The sequence below is a fragment of the Ochlerotatus camptorhynchus genome, unplaced genomic scaffold (assembly GCF_037179485.1).
Source record: "Ochlerotatus camptorhynchus isolate MF236.1 unplaced genomic scaffold, CSIRO-AGI_Acam_v1.1 ptg000434l, whole genome shotgun sequence".
Taxonomy (NCBI): Eukaryota; Metazoa; Arthropoda; class Insecta; order Diptera; family Culicidae; genus Ochlerotatus; species Ochlerotatus camptorhynchus.
Genome location: NW_027040920.1, coordinates 7332143 through 7348395, shown reverse-complemented (window position 1 = coordinate 7348395; position 16253 = coordinate 7332143). Strand labels below are relative to the sequence as shown.

At 39.7% G+C, this 16253-nt stretch overlaps 1 protein-coding gene across 1 annotated transcript in view; it reads left to right on the top strand.

The window, feature by feature from the left end:
- Window positions 1–14337, top strand: part of LOC135711705 (sialin-like) — a 55977-nt gene extending 41640 nt beyond the window's left edge. Inside the window, exon 6 of the mRNA XM_065234659.1 lies at window positions 13517–14337. Coding sequence (XP_065090731.1) covers window positions 13517–13923 — 407 coding nt within the window. The 3' untranslated portion in view covers window positions 13924–14337. The remainder of the gene's footprint in view (window positions 1–13516) is intronic.
- The last annotated feature ends 1916 nt before the right edge of the window (window positions 14338–16253 follow it).

Here is a 16253-nt window from a genome sequence, read left to right as displayed (position 1 = left end):
TCGGATCCCATCATCGTCGCCAAATTTTTAGAATAGATTTTGGAATAATCTGTTAACTGAAAAGAACAACTAATACAACAACAGGAGCAAGGAAGCAAAAATATCTCCAATGACAAAATGACAAGCGATCAACGAACCGAATAATGATATAATCTTCTTCATTCCTTTTCATGACAAGCAGACCGTGCAACACAACTCACTCAGGGCGGTAGAAGGAAAAGATCAAATTGTTGGCAAGCTGCTTCACGAAGCAAAGCCGAAGATGATACACGTGTGTTAATGAGATTTTTTTTGTTATATCTTTTTTCGATTCAGATCATGCTATGTCCTCATCCGTGTATATTGCATCAAAGCAGGCAAGCAATATATCATTATCCTTCTACCACTCCGATCGAGCTGTGTTGCAGTGAGAGTTTGTCGTGGTAGTCGTGCACACTAGAAAAAAATGTAAATTTCAGTGCCCTGAGACCGACACATACAAGCGGCCCTTTTGACATAAGAATCAGTTAAAAAGGACGGGAAAATCAATTCAATCAAACGCACTTTTCGTCGAGTTGTCTATGTTTCAGTTTCAGGACTCTTAATTTTACATGCCATTTTTGTTTACGTTCCATGATTTACGTCAAAGCTGAATTACGTCTCGTGTGTAGCAAGAGTTTTGTCCGTATCGTTGGTTGCTTTATGTGTTTGGATTCGCTGAACAGGAGTAATCTCTTTAGCCTCCCTATTGGTGTATGGCTCAAGATCGAATACAATGTGGTGAATATCTTTACACTGAACAGTATCTCACATCTGATTTCAACTTAATCGAACATCTTAACGATAGACAAGAATATAAAATTTAAAAAATTCTACATAAACATCAGTGTTAAGCTAAAACTTGTTCAAGACTCACTGGCGTGCACAGGGTGGGGCAATATTTTTATAAGATTTTTATTTCCACATTTTCGAAGTTATGATAAAAAATATCTAGATTTATTGATAACTTGATTTGAAGTTAAAATTGAAACCCTTTTATTGCGACAATTCCTTTGAGATGGTGCTTGAAAATTTCACCACTAAGGTGCATGAAGAGACAAACTTCAATGAAATTTTTTGGCCAAAAAATTGCACCACATTGGTGAATACAAAAAAATTCTGGTGCAATTTTTTTTTTCTAGGTTGTTCATGGAGCGTTGAAAGAAAAGCGTAAATTTGAGATTAAAAAAATTCACCTTCGTTGTGGTAAATCGAAGAAAAAGCTTTTTATTGAATATTTCTGGTGTAACAATGTCATCAAGGAGGGACTTAACAAAATGAATAACTCTGGTTCTAAAATTGAATCGCGCTAAAAATTTGAAGATGCAGATTTAACTGAAAATTTATGGTGGAAAGTTCGCAACACTGTGGTGAATATAAAAGCAAGGTTTATTATTTTTTTCTGGTGCATAATTTGCATCGTTCTGATGAATGCAAGCTTCATTGAAAATTTATGGTGGAAAATTTGCCCCATTCTGCATGAAGAGGCAAAGCCTGAAAATTGCACCACAAAGGTGCATGGTGAAACAAACTTCACTGACAATGTTTGGTGCACCATTCTGGTGAATGGAGGAGCATGCTCTATTGAAAATTTCTGGTGCGAAATTTGCATCGCTTTGATAAATGAAATGAACAGAAAATTTCTGGTGGAAAATTTGCACTAGTCTGGTAAATGAAGGCACAAGCTTTACTTAAAATTAAGCTAAATTTAAAATTTCTGGTGGAAAATCTGCACTGTTCTGGTGAACGGAAGGGCAACCTTTTTGAAAATTTTTGGTGTTAATTGCTGAATAGAGAAACAAATTTTAATAATAATTTCTGGTGTAAAATTTGCACCATTCTGATGATTGAAGGGATGCTGCTTTACTGAAAATTGATGATGAAAAATATGAAAATAGGGGCAAGCTTTATTTGAAAATGTCTGGTGGAAATGGAAAAAGGAAATCGGCACCAATCAGAAGATTGGAGAAGCAATTTTAATTGAACATCAAAGGTGGAAAATTTACATCGTTCTGGTCAATTCAAATTTTCTGGTTTAAAATTTTCTGGGGGCAAGTTTGTATTGAAAATTTCTGGTGTATGATTTGCAACATTCTGCTGCATGGAGGGGCAAGCTGAATTAAAAATTCCTGATCTAAAAATTGTACAGTTTTGGTGAATGGAGGGGCAAGATTTATTAAACATTTCTGGTAGAAAAACTACAACGTTTTGGTGAATGGACGGACAAATTAAACTTGATTCCCGAGTAGAACGTAGAGGGTATTGAATTCTGAAGACAGTTCCTAAAGAAAAGATTTCTGGGGATAATTTCATGAAAATTCTGCGAATAATTTCTAGTGAATCTTGCAGATAGTTCCAAGATAATTTCGAAAAGAATACAGAGAGAATCAAATTTTGAATGAAATTCCAAAGAAAATTTCAAGGGAATTCCGAGGATAATTTTAAGCTAATCCTGGGAAGAATTTCTGGAGAATACAGAGGAAATTCTTCTGAAACTTAAGGAGAATTTCAGTTCCCAATGTTCTGAGAAAAAAAATGTTATAAAATATTCCGAGAAGAACCTCAAAGATATTGAATTCTTAGGACAGTTCCAAAATATTTCTGAGAAGAATCCCAAAAAAATTCTACGGATAATTTCTAGTGCATCCTGCGGATAGTTCCAAAATAATTTCGAAAAGAATACCGAGAAAATCAAATTTTGAGTGAAATTTCAAAGGGAACAAAATTTCAAGCGAATTCCGAGGATACTTTCTAGCTCAATCCGGGAAAAAAAACTCTGAAACTCTAAAGAAATTTGACTTCCAAGGTGTTCTGAGAAAAAATCATGAAGAGATCTAAGCATAATTCAATTGGACTTCTGAGAAGAATATCAAAAGAGCTCTTAGGAGAGTTCTAAAAAAATCTGCGTTCAGTTCCAAGGGATTTCTGGGGAGTATTCCAAGAAAACTCTGCAAATAATTTCTAGCGAATCCTGCAGATAGTTCCAACATAATTCAGAACAGAATACGAGAAAATTAAATTTTGAGTGAAATTCTAAAAGGATTTTGAGGAAAATTTGAAGAGAGTACCGATAGCCCAATGGCTGGCAGCACTGCTGGAGTACAAGCCAAGTGCAAGGACGAAAATAGCAATATACTTTTATGAAGAGCTTTGAGTGTGTCGGTTTATTTTCTTTTGACAGATACGCATATTTTGTCTACTACTTGCAGACTTCATCAGTGTCAAGTACTCAACACCACTGATCAAGATTGGATTGATCAAGAGCAATATACTTTTTGTTCACTGCTATGAGCACTGTTTGAAGCTTGTACTTGTCGACGCAGTGTGTATGCGAAAGGAGAATGTTCGGATTTATTCTTTGGAATCACCGTTTGCTAACAGCTATTAGCAAATGGTGATTCCAAAGAATAATTCCTGAAGAAATCCGAACAAAAATCAAAGAATTTACTACTACTTTAAAGGATGGACTCGACCGTGGGAGATTGCATGAAATGCAGTAAGTCAAACCAAATAAGCGACATGGTACAGTGCGATACTTGCCAATTGTGAGCCCATTTCTCCTGCGTCGGAGTGACGGACGTTATAAAGGACGCAGATTGGAGCTGTGACAAGTGCAGCAAAGAACTCCAGGTACCGAAAGCACCGAAAAATACCGGAAGCTAGAAAGGGAGCTCGACGTCCAAAAGCGAAGGTGGAACATCTATTTCAGACTCGACCATGGGTCTGAACGATGCAATACGCCAGATGGAGGAAGAACAGCGCGCAAAGGAGAAGGCTTTGGAGGGTGAGATGATTCTGCGAGAAAAGCACCTCGAGATAGAACGCCCAAGTAACAATTTTGGTTTTATGAAGGTCATGTAGACCATGATTTAGACTTTTAGAATGCTATAAAACCTCTATAAAACTGGAAATGTTACTTGGGCGTGTTCTTCTGGAAAAGCGGAGGCAGAAGGAGAAGGAGTTCCTCGAAAAGAAGCTGCTGCCAGATAGGAAGTTGAAACAGCAACAACTGAAGGAGGAACGGGAGATGCTGCAGAGACAGCTGGAAGAAGAAGCCAAGTTCGCTAGTGAGCGTAAGAAGATGCACGAGCAGTTTCAAGACGTGAAGAAGGTCATCGCTGAAGGCGACAAATTGAAGTGTGAGAAGGAAATGTCGTTCGAGAAGAAGGTTCAGTTCTTGTTGAAGCAGCAGGATCAAAGTCGAAGTGGAGCAATACTGGCAACTCGGAGCAGCATGAACAAGAAAGCGCATACGTAAGACCGTAATCAAAACAAACAAAAAACAATTATTATTCACCGAACGTGGTAGCGTGGTTTTATTAAAACATTGTAATTCCTCTAAATAGTATAACGATGAAATAAAATCTTAATTTATTGAAAATTAGTTAGAGTAATTATAGTACAAGTACCGGTCGATCAGTCAGCTTTAGGCTACCTAACCTAAGATATAAAGTGTGAAGATACACGATTAGTTTACAGGAATCGATCTGTCGATCTGCACTAAAGTAAAGCGAGATCCATTTGCAAGAGAGAGACAGATTGGAAACTAAATTTTTTGATTTTTGTTCGGATTTCTTCAGGAATTATTCTTTGGAATCACCGTTTGCTATAAGCTGTTAGCTAACGGTGATTCCAAAGAATAATCTGAAGAAATCCGAACAGAGAATGTGATTCTTATTGGTCATTCATGTCGGTTTGTAGGTGCTATCTCCACCATCTGAAGTGACGTGAGCTGAATCCAACCACCAAGGCAACAACATTGCAGCAAATGTATCATTTCAGTTAAAGCCCTACTATTGCAACCATTTGACGAACTGATCATCATCGACATTGTCGATGGGATTAAATTGCCAATTCCATTGGCTGTCTGAAAGCAGTTTCCATTGAAGAAGATGAACCACCACCGGAGTAAAAAATAAATAAAATTATCTAAATTGAACAGTAGGGAAACAGTGGTGGGTGGACCTCACTATCTCCCATGCACTTTGGAGTACTCCCCATCCCCAGATTAAATGCACCATAGAAAAAACAATTGCCCCTCCTTCACAAGATTCCTGTGCACGCTAGTGGACTATAGCTAATAAAAAAATGTACTTTGGGCAGTGATGTCCTTGAACGCGTTCATACTCTTGGGTCCATACTATGTTCAGCACCTATAAGCCGAACCGAAAGATGACAGTTGCACACTAGACTGGCCCACAAAAATAAAGGTTCTAATTTTCCACGGGCCAACCCCTAGATTTGTGCCATTAGGTGAGAAAACTACTCTCTGAAAATTTCAGCACATTCGGATGTAACGCGAGCTGGTGCTTTTAGTATGAATTGTGTATGGGGAATTTTTAAAAAATACATGAAGAAATGATACTCTAACACTCTATTGATTATAAAAAAGTTTCCTTATTATGGACTTGATTCACATTTTCAAAACTTGTACTTCAATCAATGAGTAACAACTTTGCTGAAGATTGCATCATGAATCCAGTTAGTTTTATTGAGGTATTCGTTTTTGAATGTATATGAGCATATTGTATATGAAAATTTAAACCAAATCTCCTACATGGGCATTAAACCAAAAGCACCAGCGCGTGTAACGTCAAAAAGAGTTGAAACATTCAGAGAGTGGTTATTGCACCAAAGACACGAGCCTGGATGTTGGTATGGGGAAAATATGAACTTTTATTTTTAGTAGTAATCTAGTTGATACGTTGCATTAGCTGCCTGTATTTTGTTGCAATATACGAGCAGAATGCACATAATTAATTAATATCTTCCTAATACTAACTTAAATCGTGACGCTCCCTTGAGCAAAGTTGTTCCTTATAGTGTGCTGAAATTCTAAGCTGAATCGCGTTTGCTGAATCAGTTATAGGGTAGAGCACTACTTCGTCGTAATCGCCCATTTCAGTTCTATCGATCAGAAAAGATCAATAATATCAATGATTTCACCGTGCACAAATCAATAATAGGTTTGTTCCGATGCGTTGGTTCATTAGCTACAACATAAACCCTGTTAGAGCGCATTGTATGAATATTAACGCTCATTGTTCTTAAAAGAAAAGAAGCGCTCCTAGCGAATCCCCTTTTTCTACCATCATCCGTAGGTCGAAGAAAATCTAATGGCGTTTCAATGCGTTTGGACGGAATTGAAACTCGTAGAACGAATTTAGAATCAAGAAGCAGTATTAGATTTTAAACAATATCTCAACAATTTGTGACTCTTTATCAAATCCAACGGTACGCATGGAAAGATGAATAAATTTAGAAGTCATCTTTGACAGAAATATTTTATTTTTTTTTGTTTAAACTCGTTCAGAACAGAGAGGTAAAGTGCGGGTTGTGCTTAGTAGGACGGAAATTAGATTTAAAACCCTATGCACGAAAGAGTGAAGTAATATTATTTCTCCATACATTTCAATAAATATCCCCATATAAATTTTAAATCTAAAGCGCCAGCTCGTATTACATCCTAATGAGCTGAAATTTTCAGAGAGTGGTTTTCTCACCTAATTTCACAAATCTAGCGATTGGCACCACGAAAAAAAAATGATAAAAAATTTACCCCACATAAATGTGGGTCAGTCTATTGCACACCCTCTGTTTGGCTCTCGTGTTGCGAACGTAACCGAACTATGCGTTGAACGAGTGCAGACGGACCGAGCGAATGGGCTTCGTGCAGGTTTTTTAGTAACAGGAGAGGAACTTCGGATCAGAAAGTGGCTCCACTTGTCATTTGCGAACACTAGCGCACCTAGCGGTAAAATGCATCTTCTGTCTGCAGTTAAGATAGGCAGCATGCTACGATAGTGTCAGTGCACATATTTAGAAAGCCAGTGTGGAACGCTACCACATCACTTCGCTTGTTGAGCAGAAAAACGAACCACTTTTTGATTCACCGATTTGTTTGCACTTCCCCTTCTGTTCTGTGTTAGTAGTCATAACTTTCCAACTAACAATTTTCGCAAAGTAAACGCTTTACTCATTTCATTTATACAGCCTCAAGCTGTATTCAAATGTTATACGATATGAGGAAACCTTTATTCAACCTCTAGCAAACTTAGTCAGCTACTTATGGTTGTTGGGACGGTTGGGACAAGCTATTATTGCCTATCCATTAACGCTTCTATACAGCTGTTATCCTGCTGTTTAGTTGTGTGTGGACTTGAAAGGCGCATATTCAATCTTTTCTCGGTTATCCAATAATCACTACACAGCTTTGTATTGAAGCCGAGTTAAATATTGTCTACGATATTTTTTAATGACGGAATATATTGAGTTTATATTTTGCTGTAAATCAAATTAATCCAAATTAGTTACAAGCAACACCACCAAATTATTTACCCTGCACCGGAAATCTGGAATCGAACTCGAGGCGACCGCATTGGCAATCCTTGACACTAACAACTGTGCTACGCCAACACTTTGAACTGATGTAAAAAAAAAATCAACATGCCCTTCTACAACAAAATCGCTGAGTAGAGGCTTTATAATAGTGTACATGACTCACTTTTCTCGACTAGTTACTTCACCTTTGTAAAGGAGCAGAGTAAAAGCTGTAAAACTGCACACGTCTAAAAATAAACCTAGCTGACTGTAAAAATGCGTCCAAAGTAGCGCAGTTGATTAGCTGAGTACAGGTTGTTTAGTTGTTGAAAAAACACTTTTGATGTTTATGTTATTCAGCAAGAGTGGTTGGTTGTGTAGAAGCCATCAAATGCAAGGGCGTAGCCAGGTTTCGAGCTAGAGAGGGGCGAAAAAAAAAATTACCATGGAAAATTTGGCCGAATGCCATTTCACCGAACGCCATTTCCTCGAAAGCCTTTGTGTTGCCGAGTTTAGGGGGGGGGGGCAGTCGCCCCCCCCCCCCCCTGCCCCTATCTGGCTACGCCTATGATCAAATGAGTAATATATTCACTTTATTAGCTTTGTTTTGCAGCTACAAGTTGAAAGTTGATTAGAATGTGTATAAAAGTGAGCTTAGCGTTTATTGGCTGTTGTTATTCAGTGAGATTGGTAAATTGAATAATGGTTGTGAAAAAGTTGAGTAAACGCTCTACAAAACAATGTTGCTAGCTTCTGCTTGTAGCTGTATCTGCAGCCTTTTTTCAGCTACTCTACAGCGCAACGCTGCAAAAGTTGGCTTACAAAGCAGAAAATGTTAGTTGGGTTACAAACGGTGCGTGCCACTTCTCAAACGGGCTATACGCTTAGACGGAGACATTGTGGGACCGCTGTTGCTGAAATTTTTCTTAAAATAATTCATAATCGATCCATTTAAGATGGCCAAGTTTTGAACTCACCACAGCATGCTTTTGGCACTACTGTGTTTTTTTTATACAAGGGGGAATCTGCTCCCAGACACCTGAAAAGAAAACTCATGGTGTGGGGATGGGAGAAGTAGCGCTCCCGACCCACTAAACCTTACCCTGTGCTCTTGGCCCTTGCCCTCCCCGGAACCACCCGAAAGCATTACCTCATGGGAGGGGGCCGGTTGCGCTATCACACTAGTGGTGTTTCACAGACGTGACACTCGCTACTGCACAGTGAGCAGCTGTGCAGGGCCTTCCTCTTATTGTCCGCCGTTAATAGTTCGCCTGAGTTCTAGAGCAGACGTGGCAGCAATCCAGCTGTCCACGGCGGGTCAGGACAGACGTGACTGCGTACCAGCTGCGTGTGCTGCGACTTGGTCAGAGTCGTCTACACTCTAAGAACCCGGTGTCACTCCTGCCTTTGCACAACGAGGGTTTTTGCAGGGCTTATCGACCTCCTGGGACGAGCTGGAAGGGGCTTCAGCGTCCTTACTCTGCTGTAGTTCGTTTAGCCGCAATATCTCTCCCTTGGGTTCGAAAATTAACGTTTCCAGGGCACACTACGAGGAGGTGAACTACTTCATGTCCCTTGGCACTACTGGGTTTTTTTTTATATACAGGGGGGAATCTGCTCCCAGATACCTGAGAAGATAACTCAGGGTGTGGGGATGGGAGCTGTAGCGCTCCCAACCCACTAAACCTTACCCTGTGCTCTAGTCCCTTGCCCTCCCCGGAACCGCCCGAAGGCATTACGTCATGGGAGGGGGCCGGTTGCGCTATGGCGCATCACTAAGTGTTGTGTCAGATGTGACACTCGCTACTGCACAGTGAGCAGTTGTGCAGGGCCTTCCTCTTGTTGATCGCTGTTAGTTGTTCGCCTGAGTTCTAGAGCAGACGTGATAGCCAGCCAACTGTCCAGGGCCAAACAGGACAGATGTGACCGCTTACCAGCTGCGTGTGCTAAGCACTCTAAGAACCCGGTGTCACTCCTGCCTTTGCACAACGAGGGTTTTTGCAGGGCTTATCGACCTCCTGGGACGAGCTGGATGGGACTCCAGCGTCCTTACTCTGCTGTAGTTCGTTTAGCCGCAATATCTCTCCCTTGGGTTCAAAAATTAACGTTTCCAGGGCACACCACGAGGAGGCGAACTACTTCATGTCCCTTGGCACTACTGTTTAAGGATGATCAAATGTAAAATACTGTGGTAGCCACAGCACAGTTCTGTCAAAACCTCAACATTTTAATGTAAAGCCTAGAATCATACACACCTTACCTATACGGGAGCCCGTAAAGCTGCTGCGACAGAGTAATTAAACATAAAACCCTCATACACTCACTAAGCCACATTATGGACGTGATAGGGATTATCCAGTCGGTGGTCACTCCGTAGATGTACGACACTATACCAAACCTAGATGAAAAGTACGATGCTAATAAAGGGTGTCCCACATTAAATTGCATCACGAAAAAAAAACGCTGTAGAAAATTACCCATTGGGTATTTTCTCTTGAATATTTGGGTAGAAGTAGTTTAGAGTGTATTGTTTACACTGTATTTATATCGCTGTCAGTTTTTCAACAGTTGCAAAAAATGTTGGAAGCACATGGAAAATCCTCAACTCTCTCATCGGGACATCGGAAAACCACTCAGGATCGTGCAGTCAACGGTGAGTCGAGTGATTAAACATTACTACGAAACTCTGAGCATCGAACGGAAGGAGAAATGCGGTCAGAATGGATGTTCTATTAGTGATCAGGATCACAAGCGTGTCGTGAAAGCGTTTAAGCGGAATCCCAATGCTTCGGTCAGGCATGTGGCCAAAAAGTTGAATCTGTCCAAGTCTTTCGTTCATAGAAACAAAGACCGGGAGGTACTGCATACGTACAAAGTGCAGAAGGCTCAAAATCGTGTCGAAAAGCAAAATACGGTGGGAAAGTCACGGGCCCGGAAACTGTACACCCAGATGCTGACGAAGCTTCATTGTCTCATCATGGATGATGAGACTTACGTCAAGGCGGACTTCCGGCAGCTTCCGGGGCTTCTGTTCTTCACCGCCCAGCACAAGTTTGATGTTCCGGAGGAAGTAAAGAAGCAGAAACTTTCAAAGTTTGTCAAGAAATATATGATTTGGCAAGCGATCTGCTCATGTGGCAAACGGAGTGCGCCGTTCGTGACTACCGGGACTGTAAACGGGGAGATCTACCTCAAGGAGTGTCTACAGAAGCGCCTGCTTCCTCTGTTGAAGCAACATGAGGGTCTTACGATCTGCTGGCTGGATCTAGCTTCGTGCCACTATTCAAATGTTGTCCTGGATTGGTACGAAGCCAACGGGGTCACTTCCCCCCAACGCACCGGAACTTAGGCCCATCGAAAAATACTGGGCTATTATGAAGCAGGCACTACGGAAGCATCCCAAGGAGGTCAAATCCGAGGAAGACATGAAGAAAAAGTGGGTTTCCGTTCAGAAGAAGCTGCAGCCGGATGTTGTACAGAACCTAATGAGTGGAGTTAAGCGTAAGGTGCGAGCGTACGGTTATGGTATTGAAGTTGAATTAAATAAATGTGCCAAAAACTTACTAATGGGTTATATTTTATTGTCTGAAAGTTTGAAAAGGATCGGTCAACTATGTAATTTTCTACAGCGTTTCTTCCGTGATGCAATTTGATGTGCGACACCCTTTAAAATAAGAGCCTGACGATTCTTCAATCAACTTGGGCCTTATCACGTAACATATGTGGAACTCGATCATCAAAAATCGACCCCATTTCAGTGATTTCATGTGGTATAGAAGGACACCAATCTGTCAAATTGATTATACCAGCTGTAAAATGAGTAAGGGGATCAAGGCGTAGTCAATTTTATTAAAATAATTCTAACTTGGTTTATAATGATGTGTCTTCTTAGTACTCGTAAACTCATGTCTAAGTATTCGCTTAACCATTTACGTTCTTCGTTTAGAATAATATAGCAAACTTTATTTATAATAATTTTGTAACTAACTGTATCAATCTTTGATTTCATAAGGTTTCGTATAAGAAAAAATACGGCTGTGGAAATTTGGAGTGCATTCAATTAACATAATATCCATAATCAATCCAATACAATTCAACCAGGTCGAAGAGATGTTGAAATATTGGATCTGTAAATAGGTAAATTACTGTTTAACAACGATCTTTATTGACTTCTGATCGACTTGAAAATACTAGTGAAAATATCCTTTGAAAAGCCCCCTGTAGAGCTATTCGAAAAAAATAATGGCCGCATTATCAAATGAGTGGTAAACAGTAAACTCCGTCAACCATTTAAACAGCAGAGGAACAAAAGAGACGATAAATTCTCTGGGCTTCACCTCTTTACCCCCATTGCGCATTACCTTGACAATTGACAATTCGCGTTTTAGTTCACTCTGTAACATCAGTCTGTGCGTGAAACATGGTAAACATTTCCTTAAGATACTGTCAATCTTTCCTTGAGAAGACGGTGGCTTTCTGGTACCATGGTGGAATGAAGAGATAAGACAAAACCCGCTAGATTTCAAGCACACATTGTCAGATGCTTATGGGATTTTACATAGGAGTAAAGAGTTGCAGAGTTGCCGTCAACAGCAATGCTTACTGAGCATGCAACGATATATCTGCTTTTCTTTCATAAAGGACAATTCCGTAAACGTAAATGATTACTTGTTCGATGAATTTCTCGAGAGTGAAAACTCACTCAAGTAAACCATCACAATGATTGTGTAGAGCGAGAGTCCTCCTATCCGATAGAATTCGTGGCTTATATTGAATGACTTTTTTTTTTAATGCGTTTATTTTCCAGGCTCATTTGCCGTTGCTTTGCGGAGCCGATATTCATCGTTTGGGCTACAAAATTACTTAAAACTAACGTTAGTAAAGCGGGGGCTGATTACTCGCGGCTATCTCGATGTTAGGGGTAACAAATTGTAACAAACGAGTGGCAGGGTAGGGATTGAGAACACAAGGTTTTTTAGAGCAATGTGCTCTTGATCTAGAACTAAGCGACATACTGGAAAAAAAGACAAACATGGGGGTACACCGATGGAGACCTAATTGATTGACTTTGAACTACGAGAAATTTACGAAAGAAGTCATTGTTTACGTTTTCGACATTGGTCCTTATGAACGCTGAGTGTCGATATCACGTTAATTTTGTTTTGACACATCGATGGCCAACTATGCCAGTTATACCACTAAGGCAACACAAAAAAGGCGTCAACTTTTAGTCAGCTATTTTGCATGAAGTTCCACATATGTTATGTGGCCTTATCCAGGTTCTTCAGTAGGCAATTAGACCTCACTAAAATTGCTCCATGCTCCATAGAGACACATCAAATTATAAATTATGTTGGTTAATAAGCTACTTCATATAGTTATATATTGATTTTTTTTGTTTTTTAAATAATTTATAACAAAAAAAAGTTGAACGGGATCCTTGGTGGACTATTTTTAAACAGGTGTCAAATGAAAGGTAAAAAGATATATTTTCAAATGGTGAAAGATTCAGTGATGCTTATTTTTTTGTTCAAAAGTTTCTTTCCATACACACCGTGAATGCGTTCTGCAAAGTTTCATGCAAATCAGAGAAGGTCGCGTCAGATCGATTTGTCATTCGGCGTGGTAGTTCCAATGACCAATTAGGAATTAAATGAAAATTTTTCCTTCTTTTTGGTGAACGTTCAATAGACATCATGTAACTAAAATTCAGCAATCTGATTGTCAAAAGGTGCAAAAGTCTGCAACGTTTCACCTCCTTCCAGCTGCTCTCCTAACACACTTGAATCACCCGACCTAGTAACGCCATGGGTGAACATTTTCCAGTGTGCTTTTAATTGCATCGTTGTGACATGGAAGCCCCTAATTGCCCTTCGTCTGTTTATGCTGTGACGAAAGTTGTTGCGATTTGTAAGTTGCAAAATATCCAAGAAAGAAAAAATCACCTCATCTAGCACTTTTCACACAAAAGCAAGGCTATAAATAGGCTCCAAGTGGGCTGAAAGAAATATCAACCACCGAAGCAAAGCGATCATACGACCGGGTACTGCGGCCTCCGTGTGTATTAATAGGAATAGACACGAAACCTATTAGATCTATGATTAGTTCAACTGCCAACCACTGCGGTTGCAGAACATGCGAAATGCGACAAAACTGACTGATTTTACTTTAATTGCAGCTCACATAATTCCCGGCCTGTTCCTCATCGGGCTCATCTACGCCGGGTTCGATCCGTTCGTGTGCGTCGCCATAATCACCCTCTCGTTGGGTTTCAACGGCGCCTCCACCATGACGAATCTACAAAACTCACAGGACCTCGCCCCCAACTTTGCCGGTACCCTGTACGGAGTGATCAACTTTGTCGGAACGACGAGCGGCTTCATCTCTCCCATGCTGGTGGCACACTTCACCGCCGTCCAGAGCACGATGGACGAGTGGCAGTATGTATTTGCGATAGGAGCCGCGGCCTACATCATTCCGGCCTTGGTCTTTGTCCTGTTCGGCTCTGCTGTGGTACAAGAGTGGAACGAGCCCAAGCAGCATGAGCCCAAGACAACGACCAAACAGGTGCAAGAGACGTTTTGAATATGGGGAGGCAAACCCAAGCCCTCTTCCGAGGCCTCCTCTTCACCCACAGTGATCCAGTAGCTGTAGAGCTGGTTGGAGCTTTTCCAGCAAGCTTTTCTCATTTTTTTTTTTCTTTCTGTAAATATAGCTGAGTAATGCATGTGTGTTAGGAAATTCACATCTCAACGAATCTCATTTGTAATGATAGTCAACTGTAGCCGTTAAGTGAACCAAGGAGAAGTATTATTAGCTAGGGCTGGCCAAGTTATAAATATCGTAAATTGGTATATAATTTTTCTATATACAACAAACCGGCACGTAAATTATGTAATTCAGTGAAGCAAGCGTGGAGATAGTGGTCCGTTTTTTATGTAACGACAACTGTATGGGCTCTTATGCTCAGCCTAAACTAAACCATTGCGGCATCGAAAATAATATAATAAACATGTCATTCGAAGATAGATTTGCCACAAACCTATCAAACGCAGACCGTTTGATTAATTGCATGAAAATGATTGAGAAATCCAATACCAGAACTTCGCGTTCATTGCAACAGTAATGATCTGGATTGAGGCACGCCAGTGCGGTAAGGTCCTCGACAAGATGGTGAATCTTTTTTTTATATTCTATATGATGAAATTGGCAAAATCAGCTTATGGATGCAAAGAGTAGAAGGAAGTTTAAACCCATAAGAGTAAATAATTGAAATGATGATACGAAATGGATCTGTAAACATGACAAAGTGCGGGGATTCCTGTGCTCACATTGTTTGGGAACAAAGCAATATTTGCACATGAAAAAAAATCAGCTTGTCCGGTCGAAGCAGGTAGGGTAGGATGGTATAAAACACACCCCTGAATTAAAATGGCACCGCGCTGTTTTTCATAGCTTTCCGATCGTTAAATCGTGTAATGGGTAATGGGAAACCATGCCATTTTACGCCAGTGGTGCATTATGGACTGTTCCTCCATACACCTTCAAACATGGCAAATATTTAGATATCGTCGTTTTCGTGCAGCACTGTCACAACTCATAATAAAAATCGGCGAAAATGTCACATTGTTTTCGATTTTTTTTATGTTGATTTTATGCCTGAACTCCAATGTTTTGTCAATCCACCACTAGACGAACATATGGCATTTGGAAATAAGGTGTTAGAGGCACGCTATGTCTGAAGGCAATTATTATGCAAGTTGCATGTACCTCCGATTTTTTTTCACAGGAAGTTAATATAGATGATAACAATCAAATCTGTGAAAGACTTAAAATATTTCATCTTGGGTTTTTTGAGAAAAAGTGTTATGAAGTTGACATCAGGCATCGAAAATCATTTACATTAATTTCGTGCATTCATTTAAATTTGTTTACCAATAACTTTTTTCATAAACCAAATTTTGTTGAATAATATATGCAGTTTTTGTAGGTCTTAATATTTGTTACAACTTTTGTGAACATCTCAAATCTGTATCTCTTATGCATGACGAACTAGAGAGATTAGTGTTTTTCGGAGATTGTAAATTATTCAATGAAAAACAATATTGGTCTCTGCTCGCTCTAGTTCATCATGCATTAGAGATACAGACTTGGGATATTCCCGAAAATTTAAGTCAATATCATGACGTATAAAAACGTGATACATTTTTTTTACGATATTCTGTTGATAGACAAAGTTAAAAGCAAATAAATGTATATAAATACACGGGATTAATATAAAAGATTTTCCATACCTTCGGCTTTCGATGAAGGTGTATAACAAATATTAACGATACAAAACTATTCTCTGACAATACAAATCAATAATATAATAATATGATTTGTTTCAAAAGTGGATTAAAGTAGTCATAAGTATAAGTATTGGCGCTACCATAAGGTTTCACGACTTTTCCATAGTTTTATTTTGCATTTATAAGTATGTAAAATATTAAAACAGTTATTTTTTTATCAAATTGTTTTTTTTTTTTTTTTTTGTATATTAATTTATTTGATAAGGCTCAACCGAATTAACTTAACAGAGCCGAGGATTCATGGTCACTATACAAAACATCTTAAAGCTATAGTCAAAAGGTACAACACAATAAACACTTTATCTTCCGCTATCCAAAAAGCCTCCTCCATCAGAACTGGAGCCGCTTCCAGTAGTTTCATTGTATGGCAAATTGTTGTACGCCAACGAGGGTCAGAGCGCGTCCATTGCAGCAATGGACGCAAAACGTGGTCAGCACTCACACACTCATCACGAAACGGTTGCTTTCCAAAGTCGACGACGCATCGACCGAAAGAACTGCTGATGAAGAACAATGAGGAGGACCACACAATGGTTGCTGCCGAGTAAACAGACGATCGCGTAG